Source organism: Bombina bombina, chromosome 1 (assembly GCF_027579735.1).
Source record: "Bombina bombina isolate aBomBom1 chromosome 1, aBomBom1.pri, whole genome shotgun sequence".
In the NCBI taxonomy this organism is placed as follows: domain Eukaryota; kingdom Metazoa; phylum Chordata; class Amphibia; order Anura; family Bombinatoridae; genus Bombina; species Bombina bombina.
In genome coordinates this window covers 955440017-955454170 of record NC_069499.1, presented here as the reverse complement: position 1 = coordinate 955454170, position 14154 = coordinate 955440017, and the positions used below count along the sequence as shown (strand labels likewise).

The window sequence follows — 14154 nt, the reverse complement described above, 5'->3', positions numbered from 1 at the left end:
CCGCTGTGCTGCTGATGTGATATGGCCGTTATGCACAGAGGCCTACACAGTCCTTAGGTTGTGTGCACACTTCGTGCCGACTCACCCCATCTGCTCCGGGATCCGTGAAGTTGGAGCAGTAGTCACAGAGGCAACCAGCCTGCAGCTTGAGTCTCGTCAGTTTTGTGAGGGGCACTGCAACAGCACGGGCGAGGAGGCCCTGTTTCCAATATGGTGCCCAAAAGCACAATGTATGATGCTTCTCAGGGGCAAGGGCGATAACCGGACCTTCACGCTCTAACACCAGTTGGGATTCGTGGCAATCAAGTACCCAACAAGGTAACTGCGTGGGAGAGGTGGATAGCAGCGTTTTTAACAGACTTTGAGAGCTGGTCTAACGGAGTTCTTCTTCCACGCTGCTAGTCCGAAGCTCCGCCCACCGGAAGTCATCCAGAACTATGCATTTTTATTATCAAAAACACCACTTCCATCTGGTTAGGCTCATAGAGCTCAATGAAATTAAAACACTATTAAGACAAATGGGAACAGAAACAATAAGTACTTCACATACAAGCGGACATCTGCTATGAAGACTGCATATAAATTTGTCTGACATCAAACAGTAGCTGTAAACACGACTGTATTAAAGATCAGTAAGTATCACTGTATTAAAGTTCTCTGAGAACAGAGAATGACCACAGACATGGCTGCACTCTAGGTCAGTAAATTTCAGTCACAAGATATTACCGATTGCAAGCTTGTCCGGAGGTATACCTCTTGGGTCATGTACGACCAAACAATCCGTCAGCTCCTCTCTCCCCCTGACCATGACGGTTGGATGGAGTGACATATGGTGTGGGAGTGGCAGGGTATTACTCACTCGTCCGTGAGTCGTCCGGGCCACAGTAGTTGTTACTTACAGGCTGCTACATGTAAGTTTACTCAAAACATACATGCTTCCTCCAAAAGTAAAGTATCCATAGACAGGCAGCTCCTCTCGAAATGCATTGCTGCATGTATATTCCAAAACCATAGGGAGGTAACAGTCCTTAACACTAAGAACTGCTAAGCAGTCGTACCGCTGCAGGGTGTCACACAGGTAAAGGGTAGTTTTCCCAAACAGCTGCTGTAACCTGTAGAGCTCTGATGTTCAAACATTCCCATATACGTCTTTAGAGAAACACACTGATGATAACCATCTGTCACCAGTGCTGCGGTAACACACAAGTACCAACATACGTTTCACCCCACATCAAAATGTGTCTCAGGGGCTTCGTCAGGGCATAACTGATTCACTAGAACCTCCTCCTTTTATAGCACCTGTTCATGCCCAGGTGATTGCTTCCTTTCTACTTAAGGAGGACATTACCACCTTAGGAATTTGATATTACAGCCCATTGTTTAAGCAAGGTTTATAATAGACAAATTAAGCACCATTTCTGCTACTTATATGTGAAACCACTGCATATTCGTAATTACATTTCTCACCGGTGTCCCATTTCATTAGGAAGGCATCCACTTTGAAAGAATCCCGCACACACTTTTTTAAAACCAATGTATATACACATATCTTACATCTTATTTTACAGCAGATCATTATAGATGAAATACATCAAAGCTCAGATAAAAGAAAGATTATTATTAAAGAAAACAGGCAAACTCCAGTTTATCATTAATCCCAAATGGAAATCTAGTTCCCAACCTAAAAAGACATTTTTTGGCCATTCAGCATTCACAGTGGGAGGGATTGAAGTCAAAGAGGGAATTTTAAGTTACAGCCTAACACATTTAGCCTCAGACCAGTGTGTAGCAGTGCGCTAGCAGTGCCTTTGTGACTGTGCCCACGCACTGAAAGCCGTTTGCTATTGCTTGTTGCTTAGATTGCTAATATAATATATTATATAATAATACTATAATGCTTGTGCCACTGTCTGGCAGTGTCTGCTTTAAAAAGAGAGATTAGATTAGAAGACTACACCAGCACCGTGTGTTATTAATATATTTATCTGTAATCTACATACATATCTAATTTAATTATTTTAACTATCTAGTGATCTTGCTAATGTATAGCATTGTTACAGCACTGCTGACATATAGTGCTGCAGGCATGTGCACACCGGCTTTTCAGGTGTGCACATGTCTGCAGCACTATATGGCAGCAGTTTAATTCACGTTAATTCTAACACGGCATTTAACATTGCGCAAGCATTTCTGGTAAAATGCTTGTGAATTGCCACCCCCTGCTCACTCGCAGCCAATCGGCCGATAGCAGGGGCCTACAATCATCCTGATCGGATCGGGATTATTTCAACGCCGGTATTTAGAGTCGTTTCTGAAGTGAGCGTTAGAGCTCTAACGACAAAACTCCAGCCGCCGGAAAATAGCAGGAGTTAAGAGCTTTCTGGGCTAACGCCGGTTTATAAAGCTCTTAACTACTGTGCTCTAAAGTACACTAACACCCATAAACTACCTATGTACCCCTAAACCGAGCTCCCCCCACATCGCCGCCACTCGATTAAAATTTTTTAACCCCTAATCTGCCCCCCTCAACGTCGCCGACACCTGCCTACACTTATTAACCCCTAATCTGCCGAGCGGACCTGAGCGCTACTATAATAAATGTATTAACCCCTAATCCGCCTCACTAACCCTATAATAAATAGTATTAACCCCTAATCTGCCCTCCCTAACATCGTCGACACCTAACTTCAATTATTAACCTCTAATCTGATGACCGGAGCTCACCGCTACTATAATAAATGGATTAACCCCTAAAGCTAAGTCTAACCCTAACACTAACACCCCCCTAACTTAAATATAATTTAAATCTAACGAAATAAATTAACTCTTATTAATTAAATTATTCCTATTTAAAGCTAAATACTTACCTGTAAAATACATCCTAATATAGCTACAATATAAATTATAATTATATTATAGCTATTTTAGGATTTATATTTATTTTACAGGCAACTTTGTAATTATTTTAACCAGGTACAATAGCTATTTAATAGTTACCTAGTTAAAATAATAACAAATTTACCTGTAAAATAAATCCTAACCTAAGATATAATTAAACCTAACACTACCCTATCAATAAATTAATTAAATAAACTACCTACAATTACCTACAATTAACCTAACACTACACTATAAATAAATTAATTAAACACAATTCCTACAAATAAATACAATTAAATAAACTAGCTAAAGTACAAAAAATAAAAAAGAACTAAGTTACAAAAAATAAAAAAATATTTACAAACATAAGAAAAATATTACAACAATTTTAAACTAATTACACCTACTCTAAGCCCCCTAATAAAATAACAAAGCCCCCCAAAATAAAAAATTCCCTACCCTATTCTAAATTAAAAAAGTTAAAAGCTCTTTTACCTTACCAGCCCTGAACAGGTCCCTTTGCGGGGCATGCCCCAAGAATTTCAGCTCTTTTGCCTGTAAAAAAAAACATACAATACCCCCCCCAACATTACAACCCACCACCCACATACCCCTAATCTAACCCAAACCCCCCTTAAATAAACCTAACACTAAGACCCTGAAGATCTTCCTACCTTGTCTTCACCATCCAGGTTCACCGATCCGTCCTGAAGAGCTCCTCCGATGTCCTGATCCAAGCCCAAGCGGGGGGCTGAAGAGGTCCATGATCCGGTCAAAGTCTTCATCCAAGCGGGGCAGAAGAGGATCTTCCATCCGATTGAAGTCTTCATCCAGGCGGCATCTTCTATGGTCTTCCATCCGGAGCGAAGCGGCATGATCCTGAAGACCTCCAGCGGGGAACATCCATCCGGCCCGACGACTGAACGACGAATGACTGTTCCTTTAAGGGACGTCATCCAAGATGGCGTCCCTCGACTTCCGATTGGCTGATAGGATTCTATCAGCCAATCGGAATTAAGGTAGGAATTTTCTGATTGGCTGATGGAATCAGCCAATCAGAATCAAGTTCAATCCGATTGGCTGATCCAATCAGCCTATCAGATTGAGCTCGCATTCTATTGGCTGATCGGAACAGCCAATAGAATGCGAGCTCAATCTGATTGGCTGATTGGATCAGCCAATCGGATTGAACTTGATTCTGATTGGCTGATTCCATCAGCCAATCAGAAAATTCCTACCTTAATTCCGATTGGCTGATAGAATCCTATCAGCCAATCGGAATTCGAGGGACGCCATCTTGGATGACGTCCCTTAAAGGAACAGTCATTCGTCGTTCAGTCGTCGGGCCGGATGGATGTTCCGCACTGGAGGTCTTCAGGATCATGCCGCTTCGCTCCGGATGGAAGACCATAGAAGATGCCGCCTGGATGAAGACTTCAATCGGATGGAAGATCCTCTTCTGTCCCGCTTGGATGAAGACTTTGACCGGATCATGGACCTCTTCAGCCCCCCGCTTGGGCTTGGATCAGGACATCGGAGGAGCTCTTCAGGACGGATCGGTGAACCTGGATGGTGAAGACAAGGTAGGAAGATCTTCAGGGGCTTAGTGTTAGGTTTATTTAAGGGGGGTTTGGGTTAGATTAGGGGTATGTGGGTGGTGGGTTGTAATGTTGGGGGGGGTATTGTATGTTTTTTTTTACAGGCAAAAGAGCTGAAATTCTTGGGGCATGCCCCGCAAAGGGCCCTGTTCAGGGCTGGTAAGGTAAAAGAGCTTTTAACTTTTTTAATTTAGAATAGGGTAGGGAATTTTTTATTTTGGGGGGCTTTGTTATTTTATTAGGGGGCTTAGAGTAGGTGTAATTAGTTTAAAATTGTTGTAATATTTTTCTTATGTTTGTAAATATTTTTTTATTTTTTGTAACTTAGTTCTTTTTTATTTTTTGTACTTTAGCTAGTTTATTTAATTGTATTTATTTGTAGGAATTGTGTTTAATTAATTTATTGATAGTGTAGTGTTAGGTTAATTGTAGGTAATTGTAGGTAGTTTATTTAATTAATTTATTGATAGGGTAGTGTTAGGTTTAATTATATCTTAGGTTAGGATTTATTTTACAGGTAAATTTGTTATTATTTTAACTAGGTAACTATTAAATAGCTATTGTACCTGGTTAAAATAATTACAAAGTTGCCTGTAAAATAAATATTAATGCCCAAATAGCTACAATATAATTATAATTTATATTGTAGCTATATTAGGATGTATTTTACAGGTAAGTATTTAGCTTTAAATAGGAATAATTTATTTAATAAGAGTTAATTTATTTCGTTAGATTTAAATTATATTTAACTTAGGGGGGTGTTAGTGTTAGGGTTAGACTTAGCTTTAGGGGTTAATCCATTTATTATAGTAGCGGTGAGCTCCGGTCGTCAGATTAGGGGTTAATAATTGAAGTTAGGTGTCGGCGATGTTAGGGAGGGCAGATTAGGGGTTAATACTATTTATGATAGGGTTAGTGAGGCGGATTAGGGGTTAATAACTTTATTATAGTAGCGCTCAGGTCCGCTCGGCAGATTAGGGGTTAATAAGTGTAGGCAGGTGTCGGCGACGTTGTGGGGGGCAGATTAGGGGTTAATAAATATAATCTAGGGGTCGGCGGTGTTAGGGGCAGCAGATTAGGGGTACATAGCGATAACGTAGGTTGCGGCGGTTTACGGAGAGGCAGATTAGGGGTTAAAAAAAATATGCAGGGGTCAGCGATAGCGGGGGCGGCAGATTAGGGGTTAATACGTGTAAGGGTAGGGGTGTTTAGACTCGGGGTACATGTTAGAGTGTTAGGTGCAGACGTAGGAAGTGTTTTCCCATAGGAAACAATGGGGCTGCGTTAGGAGCTGAACGCAGCTTTTTTGCAGGTGTTAGGTTTTTTTTCAGCTCAAACAGCCCCATTGTTTCCTATGGGAGAATCGTGCACGAGCACGTTTTTGAGGCTGGCCGCGTCCGTAAGCAACTCTGGTATCGAGAGTTGCATTTGCGGTAAAAATGCTCTACGCTCCTTTTTTGGAGCCTAACGCAGCATTTGTTTGAACTCTCGATACCAGAGTTAAATTTATGGTGCGGCCAGAAAAAAGCCTGCGGAGCGTTAACAGCCCTTCTACCGCCAAACTCCAAATCTAGGCCTAAGTTAATAGTTAAAAAAAGTTCTCTGTTTTATTTATTTTTTTATTAATTTTATTACTTACATTTAAGTACATTTTTTTTAGTTTTACCAAAAATGCAGTGCACAAAAATTAGATGTATAAATAAAAGAATGCATAACAATTACATAGAATGACAAAAATAAAGCTAATATAGCTGATTACAGATGCAAAAATCTGCACTGTAGCTCAAAACGAAAATTTTAGTTCAAACGAAGAGGTTTAATGAAATTCATTTGAAACAAACACGACCATGAACTAAAATGAACTAAAACAAAAAAAATTGTTTTTAACTCTGTTATATATATATATATATATATATATATATATATATATATATATATACACATATACATGTATACACATTTGAGTCCTTCCCAGTCAAACACTTTGCCATATACCATATCCTTTTTAAACCTTTTTAAATAATATGTTTTAAATAAAATGTATATATATATACGTATGTGTGTAATACTTTGTTTTAATGTTTTTTTAATGTTTTGTAAACATTTTTTTAACTCTTATTTTAGCGCAGTTTGGGCTTTCGCTCGTAATGTGAGCGCAAGTTAGTGCAGTTGCAATACCCATTGAAAGTATAGGTTGCACTTGAGCAAAGTCGGCCATGCTAAAGCACTTTACTATGGACTTGCACTATCAGGTCCAGCGATATTGTGTATCGTGTCTCCGCTATCATTAGTGCTCCACTTGTGATCTGGCCCATACTGTTTTAAAGGAACACTATAGTCAAAATTAAACTTTCACGATTCAGATAGAGCATGCAAAACCCTCCAAAAAACTTTGTAATTTTTTTATAAGCACACTTTCAAAGGCACCAGATCACCATGATCTGTGCAATAGTTCATAGTATATACCTATATGCGTTTTGTAATTTGCTGATCGTTGTCACATGATATAGGGAAATATGGAAGTAACTAAAAAATCTGTACTTATTTGACTGTGGTTTATTTTTTATAATTCTTTCAACTTTGTATCTTCCAGATGATGGAGACAAGAAGGAGAAAGATGGAAAAAAGAAATGGTGGCAACCGTGGGTAACACACACAACAAGTAAGTTGTGACCTTAAAGAAACATCCAAACTTAAAATGTATTACACATTAAAGGCCAGATGAAGAGTGGCGCGTTAACATTTACACACAATCGATCAGGTTTATTGTGGGTGTTTGCACACTTTGGGTTTATTGCGCATATTACAAGTTGAAAGTAAATGCAATCACTTTAATGCACGTTAATTCTAACACATGTCGGGATAGTGCCACCTCAGAGCTCTGGTTAACTGTTTCATGAAACAAAAATGTGTCACAAAGCACTTCAAAAATAAGTTACAAAGAACAGTTACATTCATGATAACACCATCTAATAAAATTATTAAAAAAAAATATTGCACAATAAAGTTGAAAAAGCTCAAGATTGGAGGTTCAGGTGTAAGAAAAAAATGCAGGCATAGGGCTTTACTATAGAGATACATACAAATACATGTCTAAATATGTCTCTCTCTCTCTCTCTCTCTATATATATATATATATATATATATATATATATATATATATATATATATATATATATATATATATATATATATATATGTTTATATGTGTATACATATGTATTTATATGTGTATATATGTATTTACAGACATATATACACACATATAAACACAGATACATATGTACACATATAAAGACATATATATATAAGTCAGTCAAGTAGATGAAAACATGTAAAAGCATATTAATACAATATTCATTTTTAATAAAGTGTTATACTGTGTATTTCCTGTATATATATATATATATATATATATATATATATATATATATATATATATATATATATATATATATATATATACTGTATCTGTTGTACCAAAATACCATCAGATATAGGTAGAAATATGTATTTATACGCGCACAATATTATGTTTGGCTTTTTGTGCGCATCGGGTTAGCGCAAAAGCAATAACTCTTTACTTTTAATTTGTAATACGTAATGTGTTAAATACCACTCCACTTGTAATCCGGCCCAAAATGTATATATTTATGCATAGTGACATAAACATATTTATTTTGCCCCTTTTCCTTTAATTTGCTTCTTACATTACTATTGTTAGAGTTACATTGTAGAATAACTCAAATTTGTATATTTAAAGGGACACTGAACCCAAATTTTTTCTTTCGTGATTCATATAGAGCATGCAATTTTAAGCAACTTTCTAATTTACTCCTATTATCAAATTTTCTTCACTCTCTTGGTATCTTTATTTGTAATAAGAATGTAAGTTTAGATTCCGGACCATTTTTGGTGAATAACCTGGGTTATTCTTGCTGATTGGTGGATAATTCATTTACCAATAAAAAAAGGTGCTGTCCAGAGCTCTAAACCAAAAAAAGAAGCTTAGATGCCTTCTTTTTCAAATAAAGATAGCAAGTGAACGAAGAAAAATTGATAATAGGAGTAAATTAGAAAGTTGCTTAATATTGCATGCTCTATCTGAATCACGAAAGAAAAAATTTGGGTTCAGTGTCCCTTTAAATTGCAGGAAAAGCTATCAAAATTGTCTGCAAAGCGGTTTCACTATGCAATATTTTTTTTATAAAGAGGTATAAAGGGACAGTGTATTCAGACAAGTGCCAGATAAGAGTTTGTTGTATTTAAAGATGATGGTCTCTTTTCTCCCCCCCACTGGGATTGATTTATTCTGATCTTGTTTACATAACTTTTTTGTACCCATTACTAAGTATTGATGTTTTTAGCAGAGATTGTGCCTTTAATGCAAAAAAGCAGTTATTTAAAATGTTAAAATAAAAGTAAAGAAGTTATTTCTAAACAATGACAAAAAATTCAAATACATTTCAGCAGTTAAATGGATCTTTGAGAGAACACATAAAAAATTTGTGTGTGGGGGGTTACAGTACACTGTCCCTTTAACATGAGAATAATAGATATCCTTATAACCCAAACCAAACCTGTTATATCATTTCTGTGTCAGTGATACTGATCAGAACATACTAAACTCATCTTAAACATATTTATCTCTTAATTAAAAGCTGAAGTTTTTGTTTTTTCTTTCTGGAAAACATCTGAACAGTTAGGGGTTGATCGCAATCGTTATGATTTTTCTACACAATTTACTATTAAAGTCTAGGAGATTTTGTAGATTGATCATCTTATCTAAAGAATTTTGTTCAACCCATTAGATCTGCAGGTTACCTTTGAGAACAGCTTAATACTTTTTTTAAAGTGATTTAAAGGGACAGTTAAGTAAAATTAGACATTCACGATTAAGACAGAGCATAGAATTTTAAACAACTTTCCAATTTACCTCTATTATTTAATTTTCTTCCTTCTCATGTTATCCTTTGCTGAAATGTTTATATAGGTAAGCTCAGGAGCAGCAAAGAACCTAGGTTCTAGCTGCTGATTGGTGGCTGCATATAAATAACAATTGTCATTGGCTCACCCAAGTGTTCAGTTAGAAATCAGTAGTGCATTGCTGCTCCTTCAACAAATGATACCAAGAGAATTAATCTATCAGTAATTTCTTCCTAGTGATTCGCAGTGGCAGCTATAGCCTCTTTGATACTGACAGTGAAGATGAGGAGGAAGAGGCAGGAGAGGAGAAGCGAGAGGAAGAGCCACCTAAGAAGAAGACAGCTTTCCAGGTAATTAGAGTGTCCAGGTGTCTAGTATCTAGGTGAACAGTCCGGCATTTCAATTATCTGTCCAGTAACATATATGTAAAAAAGCTTGATACTTAATTTATTGGTTCTAATGTAGGCACCTGGCTGACAGTGGCTGCAGGACCATTGGTCTGATCTGGGCTTGTGGTTGACAGGGGCTACAGGGCTGTGGGTCTGACTAGAGGTCTAATGTGGTCATGTGGCTGACAGGAGTTGCAGCTTATGGGGTCTAATCTTTCTCCAATGTGGCCTAATAGCTGACAAGGATGCAGAGCCATAGGGGTTGATTTATGAAGCAGCGGGTGCTGCTTCCGACTCACTGCGCTTTAGTTCCGCCTGAAGCGAAAGTTAAGAAGCAGTGGTCCTAAGACCGCTGCTCCTTAACTCGTCCGCCACCTCTGAGGTGGAGGACAGCAATAAGCCTGGTTGAATACGATTGGGTTGATTGACACCTCCTGCTAGCAGCCGATTGGCCGCAAACCTGCAGGGGGCGGTATTGCACCAGCAGTTCACAAGAACTACTGGTGCAATGATAAATGTCGACAGTGTATGCTGTCGGCATTTATCAATGTGCGGCGGACATGATTCTCTATAGCGGATCATGTCTGTCCGCACCATGATAAATTTACCCCATAGTATCTGATCGGACTGTTTGCTCCCAATCACACACTAGATATCCATTGTTTTTTTGTGTATGGCAGATGCAACCCTACAGGTAATTTATCTGATACATTTAAAGGGAAACATAACTACATTTTCCTGCATTTGAAATGGAATGTGAGTTGCAATATTAAAGCAAAAAAATGTTTTTTAAATTTGTGTAATACTTCTTCCAGCGTGGTTGATTTTTATTAGTTAATTAGAAAGGATTTTCCTCTCTCACATGTTATTTTGCCAGCATATGGAAGTAACACACTGCTATTGTTTTTAACTGATAATTATTGACTTATAAATCAGATTAGCTGAGAATGTCATATATTAAAAGGACACATGGCTATAAGAATGAGGGCTTTGGTGCACAATGAGGCAGACCAGACACAGTTTATTTGAGAAAATGTTTTCATAGACACTAGTTTAACACATACCATTCCTGTTTGTTTTGTGTTGGTATTGCCCCTTTAATAATGACTGAATTGCAGACAAAATTGTTATTATAATTTTTTTAAGACAAGCTTTATTATAATAAATCAGTGCACAATAACAAAAATCTATCGTTATAAAAAATTATAAACAATCTGGAGATCAGCATCCAGAATTAGGTGAAAAATGAATCCGGTCCTGAGTAGTATAGTATAGTACAGGTACATGATCATATGGTTCCAGAGACTTTTATTTTTATTTATGGGGTCAATTGTAAAATAGATACACATTATAAAAACTGAGTTGAAAACTTTGAGGAAAACTTGTAATGCATTCCTTGTTATAAGAGGGGGAGGATGGGGAGAAATAGAGAGACAAAACCCACCCAACAAAAAAAACCTGTAATAAGGGGCGAGAGGGGGGGTTATTTTAAAAAGGGGAAAATAAGTAAGGTTAGAAAATTTTATTTTTATTTACTGTTAAATCTTTCTGCAGCTTTAGACTAAAAATACATAGAACACAAGCTAGTTATTTTAGAGCTTAAATGTCCTTAAATAGGCTAGAATCAAGTTACTTAAATTATGTCAGTCTGACTAAATATAGAAATTCCTAAATCCTGGCTCACTCACAGCCCTCAAGAATAGAAATATAGCCATTGGCAATTTAGGGCCAATCTGGTGAGATTCTATAAGGTGCCTCATTAATATTACTAGGCCCTTCAGGGATTGTTTTAAAGAAAATGTTCCCCTCAGAATCTGTGTATCTCATTAAGGGAAGGTAGTTCACTAATATTCTTTTGTGTTAAGAAGCGGCGCTTACTTACAATTTAATGCTCAGTAAACTAATCTGATGATTCATTTGCATGTTAAAGAAGAATTTACCAAAACAGGCAATGTGTAAAGGAACATATCAACATTTTTAAATTCCCGGTTTCCAACTAGATAAGAAACTATAAATATCCAGTAAGTAATGCAACATAATTTATCTTGAATACTCAATATTTAACATTCACCTGAAAAAGAAAAATCTAAGGTGTCTGTTCAATAGTAAACTGTGGGACCTTTTTGGGTAGGCCAAGAACATATCTGCATCATTGTGCACACTATGGGCTAGATTACGAATGGATCACTATTTATTGCTCCCACTCATGTGTTAACTTTTTATGTGCTTCTTACGCACGTCGGGTATTAACCATATTTCAAGTTGAAAGTAAAACATTTTACTCGCATGCTAACCCAATGTGCGCAAAAAGCAAAAGTTTGAATATCGTGACCGTGTTAACATATTCCCCCATAAACTTCAATGGAGAGCAAAAAGCGGAAAAAAGCTAACACCCTTTCTCATGCACAAACCTGATTGCATTTTCTCAAGTGCACTAGCCCGACTTGAAATATTCCTATTTCACATTCCAATCTTCTTCACATAGAAGAATAAGTTATATTTATTCATAAATAAATTTAAAAAAAAAAAAAAGGGTTTACAGGCAAATAAAGAGAAACAAACATTTAGATTGTGAATGCATGGGCACATTAATCACTTATCAAGGGTACAAAGGGGGGTAGTTATCAAGCCTCAATACGCTTGAATTCCGCAGCGTATTTGTGGCGAGGCTGATTCGCCTTAGTTATCAAGCCCTAGATATCGGCAAAAGTAGAATTTTGTGACGTAAGCTTCGATCCGCCGGACTCAGTCCGACACAGATCGATTCTTACGTCACTCCAGATGTTCCGCACACAAGTGCGGCACAATCTGAATACTTTTGCTAGTTATCAAAAAACTAGCAGGTACGCTCGGCACTTTTACGGGCCAGCATACCTGGTTTTCAATCCGCCGCCCTGGAGGCGGCGGATCCCATAGGAATCACTGGGAGTCTGACCATAGCGAAAGTACAAGTTCGCTGCTGCCAGACATCCCATTGATTTCTATGGGAGCTGTCTACACCTAACACCCTAACATGTACCCCGAGTCTAAACACCCCTAAGCTGTCCCCCCCTACACCGCTGCAACTAAATAAAGTGTTTACCCCCTAAACCGCCGCTCCCGGAGCCCACCGCAAGCTATAATAAATATGTTAACCCCTAAACCGCTGCTCCCGGAGCCCACCGCAACTATATTAAACATGTTAACCCCTAAACCACTGCTCCCTGACCCCGCCGCAACTATAATATATGTATTAACCCCTAAACCGCCGCTCCCTGAGCCCACCGCAACCTATTATAAATTTATTAACACCTATCCTGCCCCCCCTACACCGTCGCTACTATAATAAATTTATTAACCCCTATCCTGCCCCCCACTACACCGCCGCCACTGTAATAAAATTATTAACCCCTAAACCCTAATATAGCTACAATATAAATAATAATTATATTCTAGCTATGTTAGGATTTATTTTTATTTTACAGGTAAATTTCAATTTATTTTAACTAGGTACAATAGCTATTAAATAGTTATTAACTATTTAATAGCTTACCTAGCTAAAATAAAGAGAAATTAACCTGTAAAATAAAAACTAACCTAAGTTACAATTACACCTAACACTACACTATACTTTAATAAATTATTCCTATTTAAAACTAAATACTTACCTGTAAAATAAACCCTAAGATAGCTACAATATAATTAATAATTACATTGTAGCTATCTTAGGAATTATATTTATTTTACAGGTAACTTTGTATTTATTTTAGCTAGTTAGAATAGTTATTAAATAGTTATTAACTATTTAATAACTACCTAGCTAAAATAAATACAAAATTACCTGTAAAATAAATCCTAACCTAAGTTACAATTAAACCTAACACTACACTATCATTACATTAATTAATTAAATTACCTACAAATAACTACAATTAAATACAATTACATAAACTAACTAAAGTACAAAAAATAAAAAAAGCTAAGTTACAAAAAATAAAAAAAATAAGTTACAAACATTTAAAAAATATTACAACAATTTTAAGCTACTTACACCTAATCTAAGCCCCCTAATAAAATAACAAAGTCCTCCAAAATAAAAAAATGCCCTACCCTATTCTAAATTAAAAAAGTTCAAAGCTCTTTTACCTTACCAGCCCTCAAAAGGGCCTTTTGTGGGGCATGCCCCAAAAAATTCAGCTCTTTTGCCTGTAAAAGAAAAATACAACCCCCCCCCAACATTAAAACCCACCATCCACATACCCCTAATCTAACCCAAACCCCCCTTAAAAAAACCTAACACTACCCCCCTGAAGATCATCCTACCTTTAGTCGTCTTCACTCAGCCGAGCCACCGATGGAACTGAAGAGGAGATCTGGAGCAG

At 37.1% G+C, this 14154-nt stretch overlaps 1 protein-coding gene across 1 annotated transcript in view; it reads left to right on the top strand.

Annotated features, from left to right (window-relative positions):
* LOC128661976 (piezo-type mechanosensitive ion channel component 2-like) overlaps window positions 1–14154 on the top strand; it is a 407133-nt gene that overhangs the window by 245507 nt on the left and 147472 nt on the right. The window contains exons 31-32 of the mRNA XM_053716001.1: window positions 7072–7140; window positions 9642–9754. Of these exons, the coding sequence (XP_053571976.1) occupies window positions 7072–7140; window positions 9642–9754 (182 nt within the window). The remainder of the gene's footprint in view (window positions 1–7071; window positions 7141–9641; window positions 9755–14154) is intronic.